The sequence below is a fragment of the Cricetulus griseus genome, chromosome 2 (genome assembly GCF_003668045.3).
Source record: "Cricetulus griseus strain 17A/GY chromosome 2, alternate assembly CriGri-PICRH-1.0, whole genome shotgun sequence".
Classification (NCBI taxonomy): Eukaryota; Metazoa; Chordata; class Mammalia; order Rodentia; family Cricetidae; genus Cricetulus; species Cricetulus griseus.
The window spans coordinates 315478181-315505857 of NC_048595.1; the positions used below are offsets into that span (position 1 = coordinate 315478181).

At 39.4% G+C, this 27677-nt stretch overlaps 2 protein-coding genes across 2 annotated transcripts in view; one reads left to right on the forward strand and one right to left on the reverse strand.

The window, feature by feature from the left end:
- Positions 1-27677, forward strand: part of Ankrd31 (ankyrin repeat domain 31) — a 128821-nt gene that overhangs the window by 54618 nt on the left and 46526 nt on the right. Inside the window, exons 13-18 of the mRNA XM_035438778.1 lie at positions 1760-1904; positions 10121-10173; positions 10847-12332; positions 12882-13055; positions 20327-20464; positions 21253-21395. Coding sequence (XP_035294669.1) covers positions 1760-1904; positions 10121-10173; positions 10847-12332; positions 12882-13055; positions 20327-20464; positions 21253-21395 — 2139 coding nt within the window. The remainder of the gene's footprint in view (positions 1-1759; positions 1905-10120; positions 10174-10846; positions 12333-12881; positions 13056-20326; positions 20465-21252; positions 21396-27677) is intronic.
- Positions 18666-19840, reverse strand: LOC113834161 (ankyrin repeat domain-containing protein 40-like). Its single transcript, XM_035439130.1, has one exon. The coding sequence runs from the start codon at positions 19838-19840 to the stop codon at positions 18842-18844; it is 999 nt and encodes a 332-aa protein (XP_035295021.1). The 3' UTR covers positions 18666-18841.

The window sequence follows — 27677 nt, forward strand, 5'->3', positions numbered from 1 at the left end:
AGAAGTGAAATGTCACTGTATTTGTAACTGCTTGTTTAAAAAGCTATTCATTTCTGCTTATACTTACATACCTACATTTATACAGATAACATGCATATATGCATGAAGTAGGGGGAAAGGCTAATTGTTGATCAGTTAAGTGTCCAATGTATTCTTGTTTATTTGTTTGTTTTTGAAACAACATCTCTCTACATAGCCCTGGTTGTCCTCATTATGTAGACCAGAATGGCCTTGAACTCACCGATCCACTCTGTTTCCCAAATGCTGAAATTAAAGGTGTGTGCCAACATGTTGTACTTCCATTACATTCTTGGGGAAATTATTCTTGAAGGAAAAACTAGTAGGATTCATTTTTAAATAATATTCATGGACATATAATTGCTATACTATGAAATGCACCCATAAGTATATAATTAACTGGTTTTGATCTATTCACAGAATTTGGTAACCATAACTGTAGTATATCTTTATGCTTTTAATACTAAAGGAGAAAACCTTTATTCTTTTTTTTCAGATTTATTTTATTTGAATTAGAAACAGGATTGTTTTACATGACAATCCCAGTTCCCTTCTCTCTCCCATCCTCCCCTACCACCACCACCCCCACTAAAACCCTACCTATCACATATCCTTTCTGCTCCCCTGGGAGGGTGAAGCCTTCCATAGGGGGTCATCAGAGTCTATCATATCCTTTGGGATAGGGCCTAGTCCCACCCCCGTGTGTCTTGGCTCAGTGAGTATTCCTCTATATGGAATGGGCTCCCAAAGTCCACACCTATGCTAAGGATAAGTACTGAACTACTATGGGAGGTTCTGTAGATTTCTGAGAAAAACTTTATTCTTTAGCCAGCACTTCATATTGACGCCCAAGTCTTCCTACTCTAGGAAACCATTTATCTTGTGTCTGTCTCCTGATTAGACCAAAGTTATGGGCTTGGGGAGGAAGAAGAAGTGGCACTCTCTTCACAGAGTACCCTCTTCCTTTCCCTTCTCTTCTCTCCCTTTTCTTGTTTAGTTTGTGTTGTTTGTTGTTGTTGTTGTTTGTTTGTTCTTTTGTAAGAGAAAAAGTTTTCTTTCTTTTTTTTTAGGTCTTAGATGATGGCAATTTAATGTTTTTGGTTTAACAGAAATAATATGTTGAAAGGAATGTACTATCAAAATTAAGCAACGTTCCCCCAGGAACTCAAAGGCTTCTCCAGAGAGTGAAGCAGGTTGCTCATTATAGATCTTTTTTTTTATTCTTTAATTACTACTCATATTTACATATTCATCCTCCCCATTCCCTTGCCCACCCATCCTCCCATGTTCCCCACCAACCCACCAATCCACCCCCCAACTCCTCCCCAGGGATAGTGAGGCCTCCCACCAGGGACCTTCAAAGTCTGTCATATGGTTTGAGGGAGGGCCTAGGCCCTCCTTGCTGTATCTGGCCTACAATAGTGTCCCTCCATAGGGAATGGGTTCCCAAAGTCCATTGTGCTCTAGGGATAAAACTGGCTCCACTGTTAGAGGTCCCATAGACTGTCTTGGTCTCCTAGCTGGCACCCACATTCAGAGGGCTAGAAAAAGTTTTCTTTTTAAACAGATTATAACTCAGAGGAAATTACTAATTATGCTTATTGGGCAGAGATTTTTATAGGTAACCCTGACTCTGAGTTGTTGAAGTAAATGTTTAGTGGTGTTTAGAGTTCTGTGCTAGCATACATTTACAAAATATACCCTTTGTCTGAGCTCCTTTATGTGAACAACCTTTTTCTAGGTGGCAGAGTTACTTCTCTTGAATGGAGCTGACCCATTATTTAGAAGTGACCATGGAACATGTGCTTTGGATGAGGCCAAGGATTCCTTTATGGAGAATCTCCTTAAGAAATACATTCCCAAACATAAAAAATGTCACCTATCAGGTAAGATTGAACCACTCTGTTGTAGTTTCTGATCATGTTAGTAGAAACTGAATTTAGAATGTGGAAGTTGGATTAGTTTCTCCCACAAGTTTTGAGAAAGTGATGTCTTTGTTTAATCCTTTGAATAAAACTCACTGCTTGTTTGCAGGTGCACATAAGAAAAGAGAAGAGCCCACTTTTCATCCAGCTGTGATGGTGCTAATAGTTAACCCTTTTGCAGGTCAGATTGGTAGTGCATATCTTTAATCCCAACACTTTGGAGGCAGAGGCAGGTAGATCTCTGAGTTTGGGATCTACTTGTGGTTTATGTAGTGAGTTCCAGGATAGCCAGGGTGATGTAGAGAAATAAACCCTTTACAAATTTCTGCTTCCTTTTCAATTCTTTGATATGACAGAAATTATAATTCTAGCCACTTCAGTGAAAGTGAGTGGTAAATATGTATGTTTATTATCCATTCCCTAAGAAGTTTCTCTTATGGCCATAGTTTGATTTTCTATTACATTGTTAAGTTGAAGTACAAAATAATTTCATCTGAGATTGTCAAAAATATTATTTTAAATATTTAAAACACATAGCTTTTTTCTTTTTATTGTTTTTTCCAGCCAGGGTTTCTCTGTGTAGTCCTGACTGTCCTGGAACTTGCTCTATAGACCAGGCTGACCTCGAACTCAAGAGATCCTCATGTTTCTGCCTCGAAAGTGCTGGGATTAGAGTTGTGCACCACCACTGCCTGGCTCGTGGCTTATTTTTATACCCTCTTCAATATATCTGTTAGTCTTTTTTGTAACATCATAACATTTCTTGGTCAAAGGAGTTGGTTCTTCATTCTTTTCATAACCTCATTTTTGCTATGTTCTGTTTGTTAGAAATCGGTCACTAAGTTCACCTGCACTCAAGGAGAGAAGATTTTGTTTCCATATTTTGAAAACAGTTTTAAAAAATACAGATATCAGTGTATTCATTCTAGCACTGCTTGCATTGCTCTACTGAGCCTTTTCCACAGCACATAATGTACTGGCACAGGAGGCTGTTTGCTTATTGTTTTATTTGTGTTGTCCTTATATAGAATTTAAATTCTATAAAAAGAATCTTTGCTTTATCTCCTTGTGAATACTGAATTTGCCTTGTATATAGTAGCCATTCAGAAAATACTTTTTGAATAGTGTGCTGAAAACAAAAACTTTGTTTTCCATTCAGAAGTGTATGAGCACTTAATTTTCTCAATTTCCCCTTTCTCCCTCTCTCTGTTTTGTTACACTTATTTATTTATTGTATGTGTACATGCACACATGTACCCTATCATGTGTGCATGGAGGTTAGACAGCACATAGAAATTAACTCTATCCCATGTGGGTCCCAGGGATCAAACTCAGGTCTTCAGCCTTGGTGGCAAATACCTTTACCTGGAGTTGTCTCTGTGGTCCTTAAACTACAATTTTAATTTTAAAAAATTTTCAGGAGATAATTCTTTCAAATGCTTAGAGTATTATCTTTAATAACCAAGGCTTATGCTTTTGGAATTTCTCTTTTGTTCACAGGAATATTTAGTCTGAGAATCCTTCTAGAACAAGTGTTGTTCCCTCCAATTTGAAGGAAGCTTAAATTGGTAGTGGAAATCTAATCTCTGCTACAGTTCTGATTCTCCCTGGATACAAGCAATACAACTATGCTTGTCTTATAGTTTTTTTCAATAGCATAAGGGTTTTTCAGTAAAAATTCTTCAGTGGCAAATAATCATCTTAAGACAGAAAAAGGAGTTTCTTGGCAGAACAGCTCAAAAATGAAAGAAAAGGCTGAGGAAAAGATGAATAAAAGCTGCTCCAGGGATCTAGGCAGCAGGGATCTGTGGACTGATTTCAGATTTCTGCCTGTCAGAACATGTGTTGGACATCTAAAACCCTGACTGCCACCATCCCTCTGGAAAGAATTCATCACTCACTCCCTTCATTCCTCCCTCCCTCCTTCCCTCCCCTCTTTCTTTCCCTCCCTCCCATTCATTTGTTCTTTCATTCATGGCTTACTATGTTTTAGGCACCAATTAGGCTAATGCCTAATAATACAAAATGAATTTTATAAAAAACCAAGTAGCAAACAATTATAGTGGAGAGCATGATAAAGGAATGATTTAGATCCTATGAGAATACATTAAAAAGGCAGTACTCCAGCTTCTTTAAACCCTGGTATGTAAACATCATGGTTGGTGATTGTTATCGCAAGCCTTTTGATAACTCTACTGGAAAAGCTCTTTTCTTGATTTAAGTTGTTTCAACTAAAATTGAAAGTGTACTTCCTTGCCAACTGTGTTATATTTAATATGACAGTTCTTCCAATTATTGTTGAGCGTATTTGCTGAAAATAAGGGCCTATATAGCATTCTGACTGTTGGTCATGAGACTGGTCCTCCTTTATGGATACATTTTATTATTTTCCCCATTTTATTATGTTATAGCTATTCATGTTTTTTTACATCTTCAAGACATATAATTATATAAATGCTTTTGACTAAGGACTTAGACCTAGACCAAATGCTTCATTTATGTAATACATAACACTGAATTTTTTTCACATATGTTATGTTTTACTACTTATTCAATCATTTAGAAATTGTCTTTTTATTTTATTTTTATTTTTATAATTGTAATTAGACCAATTTTAAATTAGATATAAACTTTTACATGTCAATCTCAGTTCCCTCTCCCTCCCTCCTCCACTGCCCCCCTCACTCCCTATCCCAACCCCTTTCTGCTCCCCAAGGAGGGTGAGGCCTTCCATGGGGAATCTTCAGAGTCTGTCATAGCATTTGGAGCAGGGCTAGACCCTCCCCTGTGTGTCTAGGCTGAGAGAGTATCCCTCCATGTGGAGAAGGCTCCCAAAGTCCATTCATATACTAGGAATAAATACTGATCTACTACCAGAGGCCCCATAGATTGTCCAGACCTCCAAACTGACATCCTCATTCAGGGGGTCTGGAACAGTCCTATGCTGGTTTCCCAGCTATCAGTCTGGGGTCCGTGAGCAACCTGTTGTTCAGGTCAGCTTTTTCTGTAGGTTTCTCCAGTCTGGTTCTGACCCCTTTGCTTATCTCTCCTCCCTCTCTGCAACTGGATTCCAGAGTTCAGTTCAGTGTTTAGCTGTGGGTGTCTGTTTCTGCTTCCATCAGCATGGCATATAAGGTAGTTATCAATCTCATTAGCAGAGAATGGCATTTAAGATAGCCTCTCAACTATTGCTTAGACCCTCTATTATGGTATCTCTTTTCTTGCTCTCTTCTATTCTTCCCCCAACTCAACCTCCCTGCCCCATCATAACTTCTTCACCCCTTCTCTTCTCCCCTTCTCATTTTCCTAGTTCCCTCTTCCCTCCCACCATGCTCCGAATTTGCTCAGGAGACCTTGTCCCTTTCCCCTTCTCCAGGGGATCATGTATGTCTCTCTTAGGGTCCTCCTTGTTTCCTAGCTTCTCTGGCAGTGTGGATTGTAGGCTGGTAATCCTTTACTCTATGTCTAAAATCCACATATGAGTAAGTATATACCATTTTTGTCTTTTTGTGACTGGGTTACCTTACTCAGGATGGTTTCTTCTAGTTCCATCCATTTGCCTGAGAATTTCAAGATTCCATTGTTTTTTTTTTTCTTCTGAGTAGTACTCCATTGTGTAAATATACCACATTTTCTCCATCCATTCTTCAGTTGAGGGGCAGCTAGATTGTTTCCAGGTTATGGCTATTACAAATAATCCTGCTATGAACATAATTGAACAGATGTCCTTGTTGTATGAATGTGCTTCTTTTGGGTATATGCCTAAGAGTGGAATTGCTGGAATTTGTGGTAGACTGATACCCATTTTCCTGAGGAACTGCCATACTGATTTCCAAAGTGGCTGTACGAGTTTGCACTCCCACCAGCAGTGGAGGAGTGTTCCCCTTTCTCCACATCCTCTCCAGCATAAACTGTCATTGGTGTTTTTGATTTTAGCCATTCTGACAGGAGTAAGATGGTATCTCAGAGTTGTTTTGATTTGCATTTCCCTGATGCATCCCTAAGGATGTTGAACACTTTCTTATATGTCTTTCAGCCATTTTAGATTCCTCCATTGAGAATTCTCTACTTAGTTCTGTACCCCACTTTTTAATTGGGTTAGTTGGTGTTTTGGAAACTAGCTTCTTGAGTTCTTTGTATATTTTGGAGATCAGTCCTCTGTCAAATGTGGGGTTGGTGAATATCTTTTCCCAATCTGTGGGCTGCCGTTTTGTCTTGTTGACTGTGTCCTTTGCCTTACAGAATGCCTCTCAGTTTCAGGAGGTCCCATTTATTAATTGTCCATCTCAGTATCTGTGCTACTGGTGTTATATTCAGGAGGTAGACTCCTGTACCAATTCATTCGAGGGTACCACCTACTGGTTCATATTGAGGTCTTTGATCCATTTGGACTTATGTTTTGTGCATGGTAATAGATATGGATCTATCTGCAATCTTCTACATGTCAGCATCCACACCATTTGGTGTGGATGCTTTCTTTTTTCTATTGTATAACTTCAGCTTCTTTATCAAAAATCAGATGTTTGTAGGTGTGTGGTTTAATATCAGGGTTTTAAATTAGATTGCATTAGTCTACTTGTCTATTTTTGTACCAATACCAAGCCATTTTCAGGACTGTAGCTCTATAATAGAGCTTAATGTCAGGGATGGTGATGCCTCCAGATGTTCCTTCATTGTACAGGGTTGTTTGGCTATCCTGGGTCTTTTGTTTTTGCATATAAAGTTTAGAATTGTTCTTTCAAGGTCTGTGAATAATTATACTGGGATTTTGATGGGGATTGCATTGAATCTGTAGATTGCTTTTGGCAAGATTGCCATTTTTACTAGAGAACACTGAATTTTTTTAATGTGATCTTACTATATTGCTTAGGCTGGACTTGAGCCCCTGAGCTCAGGCCTTTCTCTTAGCCTCCTCAGTAGCTGGGACTATAGACATATACCCTGGTACTGCTTCCACAGAGTAGCAAGTAAATGTCTTTAGAGCAGAACTCACTCTTAGAAACAAGTCACATCAGCAGAGACAGACAAAACTTGTTGATGCCAGGTTCATAAGAACATACTGAAGTAAACTATTAGAACAATCATATTATGTTTCAAGGCACACAAAAATTGCAAATAAAATGTCAATGCTAGAGGCACAAGTTTAAAACTATGAAATGTGCTGTAATGCTATTCTTAATAGTGTGGCTTCTTTATTCTCTAATGAAAGAGACCTTTTTTTTTTCTTTCCTGAAAGTGTTTTCTCCAGAATTCTAGCCCTCTCTAAATCCTGAAGCCCTGTTCACTAGTGCCCCCTCCTCTGATCTAACCCCTGTTTCTCTAACCTAATCCCACACGGGAAATTTCCTTCATGCAATGGAATTTGTAACCTTTCTCCTTTGGACTTGGCTTTTGTTCTTTCTTTGTGAGAGAATTTATTATGCTTTAGCAGGTGCTTTGATTATTTCTTAAGCACGAATATTTGAATTGTCATTAATTAGCACCCTATTTTCCAAAGTAATGTGAATTTTGTTTTCTTAATAAGTATATATCCTTGAACAAGTCATTTGTTTTTAGATTTCAGTTCAAAAAAGGCTTTGTTTTACTTTATTCTATTTTTTTGTTTTGTTTTGAAATGCTAGGGATCAAACCCAAGCCTGGTTATATATAGGTAAACACACTCCCCCCAAGCTTTATCCCCAGCCCTGAAGAATGTTGTTGTTAAAATTATAGGAATGATGAATTAAGAACATCAAGAATGTTCTTAATATGAAATGTATTTGCTGATTTTTCTGTTAAGACATACATATGCTTTGATGGGTAAAACTCATTCTTATAGATTTTATCACATTGGGTAATTTTGGGTAATTGACATCCCTGTTTTCTCATCTGCAATTTGACCTTATTTTTTTTATAGGATCTTACTATATAGTCCTAGCTGGCCTGGAACTCACTATGTAGACCATGCTGGCCTCGAGTTCACATAAATCCACCTGTGTCTACTTCCTGAGTGCTGAGATTAAAGGCATGCACACCATACCTGGCTTTGCAAAATCAGACTTTTAATATTTGTTCATCTACTCAAATATGTGTGTGAATGTTAGTGTGAGGGTTCGAGTAATGTATGTAAAACCTCAACATACTGCTTGGAGCATGATGGGAGCTCAGAAGGACAGAAAGAAATATTTCTAAGATTAACATTAGCAAACCCACCACTTGAGAATGTCTGTCTGTATAGCCAGTTAGCTGTACTAGGGAATGTGGTCTTTAAGACAGAGGGGACATGCGGTCTCTTCTAGTCTGTCAGGAACCATGCTTACCTGACTGGGTGGTTATAGAAAATATTGTTATTTCTGTCCTTTGACTTAAGAACCAATGTTAAGAAAAGGCATGTGTCCTTTATGTTCTTAAAAGCTATTAACAGCAATAGTAGTAATAATAGAGTATTTTCTTTACATGGATATCATTACTTAATCTTCATAATTCTGTAGCAGTTCTTAGTTTTCATTTATGGATATTTGGTGAAGGCAGAGACATTGAGAAATTTGCCCAGGGTCACCCAGCTCATAAACAAGAGAAGCAACAGTAAAACTCTGGAGGGTAGTTTTGACAGGACATTCTGGGCAACTCTTCTCACTTGAATGGGGTAAATGGAATTTGATTGTAATGGTAAAAGTCATTTCTAAGAAATAAATTAAATTCCTGATATTTAATCACATCCTTGTTAAGATATTTTTCCCACTTATATTCAAGGAAATTTATATTTTTATGTATCCCTTCTAAAATGTTAGTTTATTCCAGCAGATATTCATTGAATATTTTCTATGTGAAAATAGAAACTATATAAGCTTTTATCTTTTTTGGTTAACTGCACGTGTGCCTAATTATAATTACACATTCAGTATTTTAAGAAGGCAAGGAGAGATATGCTAAATTGAAATCTTTTAATTGTCAACCTTGGCCCCTTTTTAAATATAAGTATTTTTTTGTTTCCTCTATGCATTCACAGTGTTCTTGATCCTGTCTATGCATATTAATACTTTGCTTTGAAGACAGTGCAGCATTCATGCTAGGACCCTATTAAGCAGACATATTGGAAAATGATGATCTATTTAAAGTTTTTATTACATCATTTGTGTGTGTGTGTGTGTGTGTGTGTGTGTGTGTGTGTGTGTGTGTGTGTGTGTAGTATGGCATGTATCTGGAGAACAGAGGACAGCTTGTAGGAGTCAGTTCTCTCCTTCCACCTAGTGAGTCCTAGAGATAAAACTCAGCTTATCAATCTTGGCAGCAGGTGCCCTTCCCCACTGAGCCATCTTGCCAGCCCATGATAATCTATGTAGTTATGAAAGGGTTTTTTTTAACCTTTTAGCAATGGGAAAACGATTGGTTTAAGGATATCAAACTGCAGTTGGACAAGAGGCATGGACTCTCTGAAGTCTTGAGGTCTACTGAAAGCATGATAAATATGGTTGATAACAATATGCTATATTTTAAAAGTTGTGAGATAGTATACTTTAAGTGTTCTCAAAACAAAAATGATGAATATGTGTGATATAACATGTTAATTGATTTAATTTAGCCATGCCATTGTGAACATACTGTGTTCTGTATCATAATTGTGCATGACTTTATTTATGAGCTAAATAAATGAATGAACAAAAGGAAAAACAAAAAAAGCTTGCATAATCTACTGAATAAAGAGAATATATATGATATTTCTGTGAGTAAACTAAAAAATACTAAGTTTGGTGCTCATATTTATTATTAGTTATTTTGTCAGATCTATTTACTTTTCCAATAGAAATATTATCACTCAAAGTAATACTTAGCTTGTAATAATTATTTAGTAATGTTGTATTGCCAGATTTAATATAAAACATTTACATGATTTCACATATTTCCTCTAGTTTTAAATTTTTATTTGAGTGTGCATGTGTGTATGTTCATGTATTTGAGTACAAGTGTGAACATGGCAGGTAGAAGGCAGAGGACAACTCTGGGGAGTTAGTTCTCTCCTGCCACCTGTGGGATCCAGGTATTGAATTCAAGTCATCAGGCCTGCTGGCTCATTTTGCTGGCCTACCCTCTAGTTTTTATTTGTTTGTTTGTTTTTGTTTTTTTTCATGGCAAAAGACTTGCAGGTTTTAGAAATCTACTGGAAACTATTTTTTCTTTTATTCTCTTTTTATATGCAGATCAAAGGAAGAGCACTGACCCATCATATGCAGAAGATATATTCCAGTACAAGGTATATCTGTATTTAGTAATAAATGTTTTTGCAGGTTACCTGCTGGTTATTTTAAAAAGAAAGACTGGTGAAGCATTCGTCAGGTTAGTGACTTCACTTTTGGTTTAAGACACTTTGGAATAATTGCATGAGCTACCAAAAGATTCTAGCCTGTTAGTCTGAGAAGCAGTTAGGTGAGTGTAGCATACTATGGTCATGTGTTGTAAGCTATGTCCTTTCTGTTGCTCTTTATGGGGTCTGGGACTTAAAAACCATATCAAAATTTTTCTGATTTATGAGTAATGCAAGTAATACAAGAGTAATAATTACAGTTATCAGTCCAACAGAATTTACATTATGGGTGGTTACTCTTCATCTGGTATTTGAGTTGTGGGCAGTGAGAAGCAATGTTGTTTTAATCCTAGCATCCCACTATTAAGTTTCCAGGGAAACCATTTTAGAAGTCATCTGTCTTTTAGTTTTCAAATCCCATCTTCCACTGTTCTACCCATAATTCTTCTAAATAGCAAAGGAAGAAACTAACCTAATTCTAGTCTTTGCTATGTGACAATTGGGAGAGGATATTGTCTTGGAAGTTCTTCTGTAATGCTCCCTTCACACTCTCACAGAGTCTAAAGATCTGTAACTGAAATTAAATCTAACCATGTTTTTTTGTTGTTGTTGTTTTCTATAGAAACCAAAATTAAGTTCTAATAATCACACTGACTTTATCTGTGATGAAAATTCTAATAGACAGGAACCAGGACATGTAGAAACCAATAAAGAAATCAACAATTTACTTGTAAATAAAGAATATGTACATGAATTTCATCAGAAAAATTCCAATACCAAAGAATTTGGCAATTCCAAGCCTAGGCAGTCAGCTGTTAACCAAACAGACTCTGCAGGACTCCAAAGGAACAATGCCCACAGTGTGAACAATAGCAGAACTGATGTGTCTAAAAGTAAAGGACCAAGAAATACACAAAATAAAAAAACTCAAGTAGATGATAGAGACTGCAATCTAAGTCAGGGAGTAGCTGTTTCTTCTTTCGGGAGGATGAATAAATTAGTTACTCTGCAGCAGCATACTGTCCAAACCCTTGATGACCTTCCAAAAGAGTCATGTGAACTTTCTATCCCAATTCCAACAAGCTTAAAAAATGGTTCAGGTAACAGCGATGAGGCTTGTTTGGTTTCCAAAAAGGCGAATACCCACATTCTGGATTTATCGGTTAGTCAAGAAATGCAGTTCTTGGAATTAGGGTCCATTGATCAAACTAAAGCTGCTTCCTTCTCTGAACTTCCATTATATGAAGAAATAAAATTACCACATGTAACTGCAGATCAACCTAACACTAACCAAGAGCAATGCAATAGCCCACGTAATCCCCCTGAAAACAATAGATCAGAAAAAGGCAAGAACCTTAATGAGTGGGAAGATTCCTTCCTCTCCTTCATAAAAGGACACTTTGCTGACAGTGATAGTGATGGTCACACCTCTGTCAAGTCTGTGGCATCTCAGAAAGAGTGCATGGGCCACTGCCATAATGAAGCAAGCACAGCAGAGGGAGAAGAAATGGACTCTCTACAGGTTTTATCTTCTGAAAACTATTTTTCACAGGAAACCGAGCAAAAAGCAGGTAGCCTAACTACATATCCACAAGAGGAAGCTGTTAATTATTGTGATTCAAATAAATCATTAATTTATGAACAACATTTTCCAAATTATAATTGTATACATGGAATTGCTTTTGATCACTCATATGCCAATACTGAGTACAATTGGATGCCTTGCACAAGACCACCTTCAACACAGAAAGTTACACAGGTGACTGGTCAAGTGGAGCTGTTAAAAGCATTCCAGAATAATGCCCACAGAGAACCAACTCCTTTAGTAAATCAAGCTGATACATTTAATGTGGAAAAGAAGCAAGACACTGAGAGAAATTATACTGTAAAAGGCCAAAAACCAAGTCCTTCAAATAGTTCTTTACACACAGTTGTTCATTCTCAAGTAATAGAAATACCTACAGATGAAAAAAGGACACAAGACCTTCCAGGGAGCAAGCCCGTCAACAATACCGATTTTCATTCCATTGACAATGTGAATAAAGAATTGGCTAGCTCCTCACCACAACTTAATGAAGGAGAGGAGAAGGAAATTGCTCACAAATCAGGTATTTTTTCTCAATTTTTACATTTCTTCTAGCTCTCCATCTGTAGAAATCTACAACTGAATTCTATTTACCCTGTGGTCCAGCTGACAAACAGGAGGTCATCATGTAGATTGTGATTTGGGAAGCTGATCAGTAAGAGATCTGTGCTTGGTTGTGATTTGAGGCTTATACTCTGTCATCTGGGCTAGCCAAAACATCCCTAGTACTTACTTTGAAAGTCAAAGTCTTATCAAAGATGGTTACTAAACTGATACCAATGAAAGCTAATGAACAATGTATCTACCAATTTTTCTATCTCTTTTTAATATGGCACTAATTTAGCTTTCAAATACTAAAGTCATTTTCATGGAGGAAAATTGCTATCTCCACTATTCATTGTGTCTCCATTAGCACCACAACCAGCACACTTAGTCTGCTCTGTGAAAACATTTTAAAGGCTCCTCGTGCTCTCTTTGAAACAGAAACTCTAGAAGAACAGGGGTTTTATTTTCTTGTCATATAACCAGGAAGGGGAACTAAAAGACTAATAGTATAAATGTTGTGTTTCAGATGAGGGGTTAACTGATAATACCAGTAGAGCTGAAAGAACTGTAAGAAATTGCAAGGAGAAAGGGGAGAATGTGGATTCAGAAACTCACATGCCTAGTGATACCCAAGAACACAGAAAAGACCAGTATTATTTCAGGAAAAGGAAAGGTTCTTTGGAAGCTCCCTGCAGCCAAGGTTTGTATAAATGTTTATGTCAAAGTTTTGTAATTAAGCCTCATTATCTACTCTACTTCAAAGAATTACTAAATGTTTAATTAGATTAGTGGGGTTTTGTTTTTTTTTATGCTGGAGGACATTCAATTAACTGTGAGATGATTTCAGATATATTTGTTGTTAAAGCTCCACTTGAGTAAATTCAGAAGTCTCCAGATAAGTTTTTGTCATGTTGCTGACTTTGGCTTTCAGTTTGAGACATTAGAGGAGATAAACAGCAGAGACATAAAGAATATTCGGTGGGAGGACTAGGATTGTGTAATGTCTCAGATTTTTAAGACACATCCATTTATCCCTCTTTAAAACAAAACAAAACAAACAACAAACAGGCCTCCCAGGGGTATCAACCAAACATGGTATAACAAATTACAGTAAGAATAGGGACAAAGATAGCTGGACAAGGTGACCAGTAGGAGGATAGAGGTCCCAAGAGGAGGCAAAAGCATCAGAAACATCCCCTACTCCCACCGTCTGGAGTCCAACACCAACACCAAGCTATGCAACCATAATGTATATGCAGAGGAAGCTAGCTTAGATCCATACAGGGTCCATGAATTGTTGTGTCGTCTCTGTGAGCACCTATGATCCCTGTTTAGTTGACATTGTGGGTCATGTTCTCATGGTTTCCCCCACCTCCTTGATTCCTAGAATCCTTCCCCCTCTCTGCAGAGTTCCCCTGGCTTCACCTAGTGTGTGGCTGTGGGTCTCTGCATCTGCTCCCATCAGTTGCTGGACGATGCCTCTGATGACAACTGTGCTAGGTGCCAATCTATGAGTATGGCAGAAGATCATTAGCAATCATTTCATTGAGTTTTTCTGTTGTTGGCAAGTTGTTTATTTGGTTGGTTGTTTTGGGTTGGTTTTTGTTTGTTTGTCTTTTGCTGATCATATTTGGTTCTATCCTGGGTCTCTGGGCTGCCTAGTCTCTGTCTGGTTTATGGCTATCCATGCAGTGTCAGGCATGTGCTCCCTCTCCTGATGTGGGCCTCAAGTTAACCTAATCATTGGTTGGCCACTCCCACAAGTTCTGTGCCACCATTACCCCAGGACATATTGTGGGTTGAAGGTTTTATGGCTAGGTTGATGTCCCATTTTCACTGCTGGGCACCTTGCCTGGTTGAAAAAGATGGCCAGTTCTGGCTCTGCATTCCCCATTACTAGATTTAGGTAGGGTCATTCTCGTAGATTCAAGGGAGTTTTCACTTCATTGGTTTCTACATTACCCTTCAAATGTCACCCAATTTCAGTCATCTCTCCCAGTGTTCTCTCCCTTCCTCCCACTTCCCGGACACTTCTGTTCCCATGCCTACCTGCCCCCAGTCCACCCACAAAATCTATTTCTCCTTCCCATGGAAATCTATGTGTCCCCACTTGAGCCCTTTTTTTTGACTTAGCCTCTCTGAGGCTGTGAACTGTAGTCTGGTTATCCTTTACTTTATAGCTAATATCCACTTATAAGTGAGAACGTATCATGTTTGTCTTTCTGGGTCTGGGTTACCTCACTCAGAATGTTTTTTTTTTTTCTAGTTCTAACCATTTGCATACACGTTTCTTGATGTCATTATTTTTAAGAGCTGATTAATACTCTATTGTGTAAATAAATATGCCACATTTTCTTTGTGGAGAGAATTACCTTTTATCTGTTACCTTAAAGTGGCATGTTTGGTTACTGGTGTTAGGGTCTCATGCTTAATGCAGTGGTTTTCTAACTAGCTTGCATCAGAATCACCCAGTCAGCTTATTAAAATATAGTTTGCCTGGTCCTGCCCTCAGAGAGTCTGCTTCAGTTAGTTTTGAGTATCACAAACTTGATTGTTTTTTTGATTTTTTGTTTTTTTTTTTAAAGGGCAACACACATTTGTCTCCCCAGTTTGGGTAGATCAGGAATTAAGCACTACTTTGCCAGGAATTTTTGACAGTAATTTTGATAAGGGTTCTGTGGAGGTGCTGATTGGGACTGGCTGTCACCTGCAGCCTGGACTCGGGAAGGACTTTCAAGATCATGTGTTTGAGCAAACAGTTCCTTGAGCATGTTGTGCTGAAGGCCTCAGTTCCTATGGACTGGGCGGGGGGCGGGGCGGGGGGGGCATCTTCAATTTCTTGCAGAATGGACTTCTCCAGTAGAGCTGCTTCTTCATCAGAAAATGCAAGCTGAAGTTAGGAAATTGAATCTGTAGGAAGATAGCAAGTGTTATAATCTTTATATGGAAGTTAATGTTATACTTTTAACTGAAGGGTTAAAAGGGTTCTTTTGGTTAGAAGAAAATTATTCATGTGGGGAGAGAATTATATAAAAATCATAAAGATCAGAAGTTAGAAATCCATAAGAGGAGGTTTTAGAGTTTACTCTCTAGGTTTGAGCTGGAGAATCTGCCTTTGTAACAAATTTACTAAGTGGTACTAACACTATTGATGTAATGGTTATTCTTTTGTTTCTTACCCTAACTCTGTTTTGCTTTTATGTCAGTCTCTATCTTCTCTGATGTGTTTTATGCAGAAAACAAACCTCTAGATTACTGGATTTGGGTGGGTGTACAAGATAAAGTGAGTGGTTGCCAGTCAATTCAGAGTTGAAAAAGCAAGCTCAGAGTCCCAACTTTATTCTGTGTAAGCTTTCAGTCAGGTTTCCTGTGTCCGCACATTTTTCTTCCTTGATAAATGACTACCCCAGGCCTGACTGCCTGGTATCAGATAGGCTTTTTTCTCATGATCCGCCTTGCAGGCCACCCCACACTCTGCTAAGGAAATTGATTCTTCATCAGTGACTTTCCAATTCACCTTCCCCAATCTGTTCAGATTTATCCTCTGTTCTTTCCTCCTGTATTTTCTTTGATAGTTTAAAAAAATATATCCATCATTGCATCATAGCAGAGTATGGAGAGGAAACGGGGGAAAACATGATCTGTTCATTGGTTTTAGTTCCAACTTAATCTCTCTAGCTTACATGACAAAGAAAAGACTTTAAAGGGACTCTTTGGAAAATGATTTTGTACTGCATTTTCTATGAAAAATAATGCAGAGAATCCCAAAGGCCAGCCTGTTCCTTGGTACCATGTGTGGTAGAACACACACATTGAGAAACAGCTGTAGGAAAAGGAGGTTTGTTTTGTTTTACTATATAGTACTAATACACATACCCAAAAGAGTTTCCATAATACCAGAACTTGGTTTCCTTACAAAAATGTGTATCCTGTTATTAGATGAAGTGAAAAACTGAAACAAGCCGATTTTAACCAGTGTTTGATTGAGTTGTTACTAGAGTGAATATGAACTATTATGATTTCTTCTCAAGCTAGGATTTAAATGAAAAGCAGCAGTTAGTTTTCCCAGTCCACTGATATATGCCCAAGAAATAAATATACAGTTTTAAAAAGAAATTATTCCTTTATAACTCACCTAGCATGAGCTAACTCTGAAAGTTAACAGATGTGTTCCCAGTTTAGAAACACCTTGAACGAGGCAACTAATAAAATACTATATGGTATTCAGTAGGCAGTATCAATTTTTTTGTTTTTTTGTTTGTCAGTGAACGTTTAATTTTCATAATACCTGTTATGTTTGAACAGTCAACAACACATGAGGAAAAGTCCCTGTGAATGTTTACACAGTGTGAACACATGCTTTAAATATGCCGTGGAGGAGAAGTGCATCCAGTTAACAAAGCTGAAAAGAAAACCCCTTGTTATAAATTACACAAAGCATATAAAAATATTTCTCTGAATGCATAGATTAAGACTTCAGACTCACCTAAGAGCAACCATGCATCTTCATCCCACTGCCAGAGGCAATGACTGCAGAGGACCAGCAAAGGACAGGGTACTGGGCAGAGCCATGTGGAACCCGTCCCCTCATTTGGGACACCGAGAGCCTTGGTCACTCTGCTTCTGAGCTCTGTAGCACTCTCCTGTAGCCCACCTCCCAGCCAGGTCTCTACTGTTTCTGAGAACCTCTAATCAATTGGGGTGGCTGAAGGAGTTTGAACCCCAGTCATTTAGACATGAATTAATACTGAATTCATTTCTTCCAAGATTGAATCACACTCAATTGTATCAGTAAACTAAGTTTTTCCAAAGCAAATTGGGGAGGAGGGGAGGTTAGTACATCTAGATAAAGTAGTTTCTGATTAATTGAAACACCAGGGAGGTTTCTTCATTAAAGTACTTGGGAGAAGGGGTGATGAGCAACCACCACTCTGCTATGCAAACACTCTACAAGGGGGAAGTCACCAGCTCTACCAGTGTGGGTATGTACGACCCCACGCAGCTGACCCTGAAGAACACTTTAACCTCATTTTAGCATTCAGGTGGCATCGGGAGGCCATAACCTCAGCATAACATTCTCTTCCATTGACATCTGCATGTTTCCACTCAACTGCAGCGTTCTAATAAAATTAATAGTCAGGAAGTTAAGTTTCTTTGGAAATTATAGGCACTATGGGGAGAAAGCTTAAGACAGCAGGGATCCTCGTCAACAGCTGCTCCAGCCCCTGCTCTCCTGTTCATCTGCATGGGACAGGTCCTATTCCTAAAGTTAAGCTGTTTCAGCAAAACAGAGGCTTTTCCACTTGAATGATGCTGAGAAGGGAAGGACTCTCTGAAAGCATTTTTGGGAAAGATTCTTACACCGTGCTCCAGAGTCTGATCAGGTGCTCACTGACTGTCCCGTGGATTGGTGGGGGATTCCTAAGATTCAACAATTTGTTTACAAAAAGCAACAGATCTCAGAGTTATGTAAAAATCCTAATAATTTCCAAAATAACCTTTATCTTTGATACAAAAATAAAGATGCTAACTCCTTTAGTTCAGTTTCCCACAAACTGTCAAAACAGCAACAAATTCAGGCTAGAAAACTGCTTTTCATTTCTGGTGGGAAGTGAGAGTGGTGGACGTGGACCAGCAGTGTTTGTGCTCTTCTTGGATGGTGCAATTCAAGACGGATGACAGGAACTGCTCAGTGTAAAAATGGAGTGGTTCCTTTAGAAAGCATTAGAGAGCCCTCTAGTGGCTGTGGAAGGAGGAGATGCAAAGTGGCAGCCATGGGTGGTCACAAAAGAAAAGTGAGGGAGGGGAAGCTCTTTTGGTTAACAGCCTATTTACAGTTTAGTAACTATACTTTTAAATACTTTGAACCTGAGTAACATTTATAAATATGCTATATGGAACCTCACAGCCACAGGTCACACCAGAATCCCTTTGTCTAGGGCCTGTGCTTTCTTTCCCCAGTCCTCCTCCCTAGTCAGTTCAAAATCTCAGGTGCATCATGAGCATGCAACACCAAGAGAAGTGCGCCTGACCCTTCAGGTGCACTGTCAACAGAGGTGGCTGGAAACAGGTCCGCCCTCTCAGTTTCTGCTTCAACAACCCTCTAGATTCTGCACATAAAACACTGGCTATCGTACCTCCGGCTTCTGCCTCTCAAGACTACTTTTCAGCTGTTCAAAGATTCAGCAATAGGTTTATTGTGCACCAAGAGGTTTGGAAGAGTGGCACCACTGCCGGGGGGTTGGGGTTCCCTCCTGCTGAGGCAAGATATTAGTGTACACTACCCAGTGACACCAGGGGCCTGCCTGGTGGGCATCCGAGGCTTTGGGATCAATGGCTTGTCCTTTGGCCCAGAGGTGACACATACTGTCACAATACTCAGTGATAAAGACCCTGCTGCATTAGTATGTTAGTTTTGAAGCTCTCCGGTTGTAGCAAGGTCTCTCAGTCAGTGTGGATGCAGCATTCCTGAATAGAAAATTATTCTCACTGATCATTCAGAACCAGCTCCAGCTCCTGGAAATCCTGGAGTCGGGCAACATCTTTGTCCTTTCTCAGCAGAGTGTTGGGTAACTTCCTGATCTTTTTCACTTGGTCTGGATTAACACCCAGCTCACAGCAACTCATCCTGAGCAGTTCTTGGTAGGTGAGCTCTTGTCGGTCCAGTTCAATTTCTATGAAATCATTTTCCTGAAGAGATGGGTTCTGAATTCTCACCTTGAGTACCAGCTCTTTCGTATTAAATGGAAGTGCTCCAGTGAAGAAAAATGGCTGAAATGCTGGCGCTGGTCCTGCTAATGTCCCATTCTGAGGCTCCAAAGACACTGGTGGCTTGGGTGGGACAGAGGAGCGGTTCTGACTCACTGGTGGCTGACCCACAGGACTAGGTTTTGTGTTTTCTGGTGTTCTGAGTATGGAAGAGGGGGCAGAAATATCGCTATTCTGAACCAGTGCCAAAGAAGTGTGGGCCCTAGGAAAGGCTCCTAGCTGAGGGGGTTCTGTGGGGGGCAGCAATGGAGGTGAGCCATCTGTAGGGGGTGATGCAGGAGGTGTGGAGGAGCCCCTATTCTGCAACTGGGTGGAATCTTCTGCTGCAGGAGAATGGATAAAAGGGAAGGCTGGGTTGGCCAGATAGTTGGGAACAAAGGGCAGTTCTGACTCCTTCAGCTGAGGGAGCTCGTCATCGTCATCATCGTCTTCCACTCCCATTAACTTCCTGATCTCTCTCCTTGATGTTAACTGCACCGGCATTTCTCCTTTTGCTGTAAGGATTTCTCGGTCAGCCCCTGATTTTAGCAAGTAAGAGACCACCTGGCCATGGTTGCATTTACATGCCCAGTGTAAACAGGTCCAGCCGTTGATCTCATTTTGGGAGTTCACATTCACCCCGCTTTCCACCAGTTTCTGCACCTCCCGAATGTCCCCCAAGGCCGCTGCCTCCCGCATCCTCTCCTGCTTCTCCTTCTGCTCTCGGAGGGCGTTCATCTTCCCCAGGGCTACGGGCCCCCGGCCGCCCCGCCCCGAGCCCGTCAGCGCCGCCGCCGCCTCCGCGGCCCGCTCCCGGCCATGGGGAGGGAGCGTCGGTTCGGCCGCCCGACTCGCGCCGCCTCTCGCGCCCGGCCTCGCAGTATCAATTTTTTCATTAAGACTTTCCAGTGTTTCAGGAGTTTTTTATCTATTATATACCTCCTGCATTCTTAAATATAATCAGTTTATAAGATTATTAACCAGTTCTCCCAAACACCCGCTCCTGTGATTTCCCCCCATGGTGATGTACTCCTACCTTCTTACCTGAAATGCGACCTAAAACAAACACTTTTCTTCCTTAAAGGCAATGTTACACATGTAGTACATCCTGTTTAGAGCATTATCAGGAAGTGCATCTGTACTTTCTAAGATGTACTTATAGCATCATATAACAATGAACATTTTGCATAAAGTAAATCTCAGATTTGTTTGATACAGTTACAGATGCCAGCACAACTGGAATCAAGAAGAGGAATGCCAAAGGAGAGAGCCAGCTGCATGTGGCTTCCAGAGAAGGAAATCTGCCCCTAGTGAAAGTTCTAATACAGTCTGGAGCAGTTGTGAATCTAAAAGATAATGCAGGTCTGGGTCCTTTTAATTGTTTGTGTTTTTAATTTGAACTCGCTGAAATACTATTTTTCCTTTGCCCCCAATTTTGATACTGGCTGATAATTAACTAACTTTTAATGTATTTTTATACTGTATTTTAATGATTTGTCACTGCTTAAATGTCTTCTTTGAAACAGTTCTTGTAACTGAGAACATTCAGTAGGGAGCACAGAATGGGGAGGGGGGAGTAAAAGGAGTTAGTTGAGTTTTTCATTGGAAGCCTTAATCCCATTCCCTGACTTCGGAAAAAAATGCAAAATGTCCTGGCTTCCTATCCATTCTTCTCTCCCTGCTGCCTTTATACTCCTTCCTTTCCTATTTTTTTCTTATTCTAAACTTGCTTTAAACGTTGATTTTGTGACATTCTGCTTATACATAAAGTAACTTGTGTAAAATGAAGAGGGAAACGCAAAGCTTTACTCATCAGATGGGAGTGGAGCAGTGCGAATCTGAGAAGCTTAGGTCAGACCCTGTGGAACCTGGGTTGCAGAAACAAACTGAAATGGGAGCATTTACTTACCATGTTTCTGATGGTGCTTCTATCAGCTGTAGTTATGAAGAGATTGCTTTTTCCCAAAATGAAGTCTATATGCTTTAAGGCAGTATTTTAATACTAATTCTTGTTCAATACTTGGTACATGTACATACATTTCAATAGAGTTATTGAGTTCACTAACACACGGCCCCCTTAAATAAAGATATTATATGAAGCTCAGTAGGTAAAGAACAGCTTTATTATTTTTTCTTCTTATCTTTTTCAGGTTGGACACCCCTTCATGAGGCGTCTAGTGAGGGATTTGGTGATGTAATTACAGAGCTCTTAGAAGCTGGTGCACACGTAAACTGTGAAAGCATGGATGGAACCCTGCCTTTACATGCTGCTGCTGCAGGGAGTCATTTAAAGGTAACTAATGGTGCTTGTCACATTAGGGTCCTCTGTCCTTAGGAGAAATAAGTGGAAAAGATGAAGGTATTTTAAAGTGAGAACTAAAGTAATTGCTTATACTAAAATAATTTTAAAGCCTGCTAAAATTATGAATGAAGATACAATGCTGTGCATAGTTTAGAAAATCAATAAATACTTTAATAAATTCTTTTTCACATGTGTCATGTAGGCCATGACACATTCAATAAATGTTAATTTATAAAATAAGAAAGCATTCAATAAATTTTAATTTTAGTTTTAGTTTTCTAAAGTGATTTCCACAAAGGGTCTAATATTAGTGATGATAAATATGACAGGAACTTAACTGACACTGACCTCAAACTTAGAATGCTTCTGCCTGAACCTCCTGTGTGCCAATAAGCAGCATGAGCCCTCATACCCGCCCCAGGCATTCTTTCCTTTTTATATATAATTTATTCTTTCAAATTTCACTTTATATTCCAACCACAGTCCTCCCTCCTTCCCCTCTTCAACTCCTCACCCCCATCCTGCCCCCCAGTCCACTCCTCCTGATGGGTAAGGACTCCCATGGGGAGTCAGCAAAATCTGGCACAATAAGTTGGGTCAAACCCCTCTCCCATGCATTAAGGCTGAGCATGGCATCCTACCATAGGGAATGGTCTCCAATAAGCTAACTGATGCACCAGGGATAGATCCTGCTCCTACTGCCAGGGGCCCCTCAAATAGTCCAAGCTTTACAACTGTCTCCCTCCCATATATGAGAGGGGCCTAGTTTGGTCCCCTGGAGTCTCCACAGGTGCTGGTGTAGAGTTCATGAGTTTCTATGAGCTTTGTTCAACTGTCTCTGTGTGTTTCTCCATCATGATCTTGACCTCCCTTGCTCATATATTCCCTCCTCCCTCTCTGAATTCCCAGAGGTTGGCCAAGAATTTTTTTCTAACCTACAAGGTCTCAGTAGTTTTGAGGGAAAGGCATGGATGATTGCTGTTGGAAGTTTGCTGATACTTACTTTGCTCTTCTTTGCCAGGCAGTACAGTAAAAGTATCACAGGACATTTAAAGGCCATTGTTTCAGTGATACACTATTTCAAATATTGACCTTAAAACTCAAGAGATTTGTTTCATCATTTTCTCCTTCATAATTTCTCAGTCCAGGATACTGTTACCGGCTCACAGTGTGCCCTTAGGTCAGAATGGACAGAATGCCCTTAGGACAGAATCCTGCTGTCAGAATGGCACTACTTCTGCCTGAAAAGGAAAATGAGGAGGTCATCTGTTTTCAGTCCTTCTCTCACCCAGTGTCTCCTTCCTGGATCCCACCCCCCCCAAAACAAATCAAGGAAACACTAAGAAAAGGTTTTGTTTCTATTTGTTATTATTACTCTATGTGTATGAGTGTTTTGCCTGCATCTAATGTGTGTGTACCACATCCATGCAGTTCTCTCAGAGGCCAGAGGAGGGCAGCAGATTCCCTGGAACGGGAGCAACAGACAGTTGTTAGCTGCCACATGGTTGCTTGGATTTGTACCTGAATCTTCAGGAGGAGTAGCCAGTGCTTAACCATTGAGTCATCACTCCAGCTCCATAACTCAAAAGTCTAAACAACTCCCTCCTCCTTTTTCTTCTCCTCCCCCTTCCATCTTCCTTTTCTTTTCTTTTTGACAAATCAGAGGAGGAGGAATGTTACTATTACCAAAAGTAAAATAGGGGCTGAGGATATGGCTCAGTCAGAAGACAAACATTCAAATCTGAGTTGGATCCCCAGATCCCACATAAGGAAAAAACTCAATGTCAGGGAAGTGGAAATAGGCGGTTCTCAGGGGCTCACTGACCAGACAGCCTTGCCTAACCGGGAAGCACTGGATTCTAGTGAGAGACCCTGTCTCAAAAACAAGGTACAAGACTTCCAGTGAATGATATCTGAGGATAACCTTGGACTACATAGTCACATGCATTCATGTGCCCTCACATTTACCCACATATATGTGCGTGTGCGTGTGCGCAAGCACACATGCAGGCAGAACACTGAATAATAAATAAATCTTAAAAAAAAGAAGTGAACTAAATGCTGAGTATCATGCCATTGCACATGTGTGTGAATTTATATGAATATGAAAATGTGTGTATGTGATTTCCTATGTCCATCAACAGACATGAGGTCGTTACATATCTCCTTTATTGTAAATGTTGCAATGGGCATGGCAGTGCAGAGACCTCTTTGAAACAGTGGCTTTACTCCATTCATTTATATGCAATGATGGAATTGACATAATAGGTCTTAATTTTTTCAGGAAACTGAATTCTCTGTAATTGCTATTCTAATTTATATGCCCATCAACAATACAGGGATTTTCTTTATTTTCATATTGCTGATACATTGCCTTTTGATATTCTGATAGCAGTGACAGTGTGATAAACAAGTTTGGAAGTGATCTCTTCAATCTTTGGGAGAGTTTGCAAGGGATTGGAATTTATTCTTTTTCAAGAGGTTTTATGGGGCTGGAGAAATGGCTCAGAGTTTAAGAGCACTGTCTGCTCTTCCAGGGGTCCTGAGTTCAATTCCCAGCAATCACATGGTGGTTCACAACCATCTGTTATGAGTTCTGGTGTGCAGATATACATGGAAGCAGAATGTTGTATACATAATAAATAAATAAAAATCTTTAAAAAAGGTTTTATAGGATTAGCAGTGAGGCAGCTGGTGTTAAGCTTTGTTTTAAGTCAACAGTTTTAATCATTAATTTAATATCTTTTTACTTTGTCAGGTTTTTGAGGATTTTTTATTTTCATGAACAGATTTTGGTGTATTATGTCTCTTGTAATCAACCTACTTCTTCAACTTATCCAATTTACATATAAGTGGACATAGTAGTTTCTTATGGCCATTTTATTTCTGTGGTCTCAATTGTATTATCTCATTTTGCATTTCTTTTTGCTATCTATTTTGATGCAAAACACAGCTTTCACTCCAGGGAAACAGTTTATTCAGAATCAAATATGCATGACAGTGCAACAGAAGAATGAATTCAGTTTGCCACAAATAACTTGTTCCATTATGGAAGTAGTTGCACGAATTCGTATAGTCACAGAATAAAATCAGAAATCAAAGCATTTACCAAATATAATGCTGGGGACATCAGAATGGGGGGTTGTAACTAACTGGGGTTTAAAAGTTATCTGATGATATTCTCAGCCTTGCGGCTGGTAGAAATTAGTGGTCAGCTAATCATACATTCCAAATGTTTTACCATACTGTCAAAAATATGTGAGGTCGATGTGTGATATATTTATAAAACACACGTGTAAGTTTCCTGTGCAACACAATGCAATGTACAATGAATATATGCAGTGAGAAGGGGATGTTATCTGGGAAACAGGTGAGTAGTAAATTTAAAGAACTGAAGTTAGACCAATACAGTTTTGTGTCTGGATCTGCAGAATTCTCATTCTCCAAGACCAGGAAATTCCAGTCAGTCTATTAGCCTTACACAGTCTTCAACATAGGCATGACTTCTTTTCTAGGAACTTCACCTTATATGTACTTTAGCTTACCAGTTTTGTTAGTCTTAAAAAGAAAAAAAAACAGTTTTTTGCTGAACATTTTTTGTTGGTTTTCTCATCTCTGTTTTACTTGTCTTCTGGGGTGTTTTGTTATGTTTCTGTTGTTGTTGTTCTTATTTCTTATAATTTGGGAATTGGTTTGTTATTTTATTTCTAGTTCCTTGATATGTAAACTTAGTTTATTTAAGCTACTTTCTTTTCAACATAGATGTTTATTGCTGTATTCTTTCCTTTTTAAGTCTGTTTTTACTGTGTTTCTCAATTTTTGGTATTTTTTTTTTCATTTTTCTCATGTTGCATTAATTTCCCTATTAATATTTTTGCACATTAGTTATTCAGAAAGTTACCATTTAATTTTTACATATTGTATGCTTTTTTCCTTTTTTCCCTTTGATAAAAGATCTCACTATACAGCCTTGACTGACCTTGAACTTACAGAAATAGGACTGCCTCTGCTCCTCAGCACTGGGATTAAGAGTGTGCACCACTGTTTCTGGCCTTCATTTTTTTTTCTGTTATTGACTTAACAGTTTCATATTGTGGTTGAAAATAATAGTTGAGTTGATAAAAGAATTTCTCAGTCTTAAATTTCTTAGTTTTGTGGTCTAACATATTATCTTTTCTGGAGAATGTTTTTATGTTTTAGGTAAAGATGTATTTTGCTACTTTGAGCTAAATGTTTTATTTATTATTGGCCTATTAGACCAATTTGTTAAAAGATATAGTTCAGGTTTGCTGTTGCTTGCTCATTTTATGTCTACCCGATCTGTTCATTAAATTTATTTATTTGTTATTTCAAATGTTAATATAGCTACTCTTGTCATCTTTTACTTTCCGTTTTCAGGAATACTTTTGCCATCTCTTCGCTTTTAGCCCATGATATAAAGGTTTGAAATTAAAATGAGTGTTTTTTTTAACTATTTTACCACTCTATATCTTTTGTTGGATAATTTGTTCTATTTGAACTTAAGTCGGTGATTGATAAGTAAGATCTTATAAGTATTGACATTCTGGTTTTTGTTTTGGTAATTTGTAACTGTTTTTTTGTTTTTTATTTTTATTTTTTATTAGTTCAAATTAGGAACAAGCTTGCTATACATGTCAGTCCTTTATCCCTCTCCCTCCCCTCCCTCCAACTCCCCCCCCAACTCCCACCTGCCCCCCACCCCATCCCCCTCCACTCCCCAGGCCGGGTAGGGCCCTCTATGGGGGCTCCCCAAAGTCCACCACATCATCCTGGGCCGGGCCTAGGCCCTCCCCCATATGTCCAGGCAGAGAGAGCATCCCTTCATGTGGGATGGGCTCTCAAAGTCCCTTCCTACACCAGAGAAAAAAATACTGATCCACTACCAGAGGCCCCATAGAGTGCAGAGGCTTCCTCATTGACATCCATGTTCAGGGGTCTGGATCAGTCCTGTGCTGGCCTCCCAGACAGCAGTCTGGGGTCCATGTGCTCCCCCTTGTTTAGGCCAACTGTTTGTGTGGGTTTCACCAGCCTGGTCTTGACCCCTTTGATCTTCATTTCTCCCTGTCTGCAACTGGGTTCCAGGGTTCAGTTCAGTGTATAGCTGTGGGTGTCTGCCTCTGCTTCCAACAGCCACTGGATGAGGGCTTTAGGATGGCATATAAAGTAGTCATCAGTCTCATTATAGGGGAAGGGCATTTAGGGTATCCTCTCCACCGTTGCCTAGATTGTTAGTTTGTGTCATCCTTGTAGATTTCTGGAAATCTCCCTAGTGCCAGGTCTCTCCTCAAACCTATAATGGCTCCCTCTGATATGGTATCTCTCATCCTGTTCTCTATTCTTCCCCCAACTCAACATTTCTGCTCCGCCATTTCCTCTTCTTCCTCTCCTCTTCTCCTCCTCTCATTCTGCCAGCTCCCTCTCCCCTACCCTCATGCTCTCAATTAGCTCAGGAGATCCTGCCCCTTCCCATTCTCCAGGGTCCATGCATTTTTCTCTTAGAGTCCTTCTTGTTTCTTAGTTTCTTTGGTGAAGAGGATTGTAGGCTAGTAATCCTTTGCTCTATGTCTAAAATTCATATATGAGTGAGTACATACCATGTTTGTCTTTTTGTGACTGGGTTACCTCACTCAGGATGGTTTCTTCTAGTTCCATCCATTTGCCTGAGAATTTCAAGGTTCCATTGCTTTTTTCTGAATAGTACTCCATTGTATAAATGTACCACATTTTCTCTATCCATTCTTCAGTTGAGGGGCATCTAGGTTGCTTCCACGCTCTGACTATTACAAACAATGCTGCTATGAACATGGTTGAATATGTCCTTGTTGTATGAATGTGCATTCTTTGGGTATATGCCCAAGAGAGGAATTGCTGGATCTTGAGGTAGACTGATTCCCATTTTTCTGAGTAACCACCATACTGATTTCCAAAGTGGTCTTACAAGTTGGCACTCCCCCCCAGCAATGGAGGAATGTTCCTTTTTCTCCACATCCTCTCCAGCATAAATTGTCATTGGTGTTTTTATTTTAGCCATTCTGGCTGGTGTAAGATGATATCTCAGAGTTGTTTTGAGTTGTATTTCTCTGATGGCCAAGGATTTTGAGCACTTTCTTAAGTGTCTTTCAGCCATTTCAGATTCCTCTGTTGAGAATTCTCTATTTAGTTCTGCAACCCACTTTTTAATTTCATTGTTTTGTGTTTTGGTAGGTTCATCGTATATTTTGGAAATCAGCCCTCTGTCAGATGTGGGGTTGG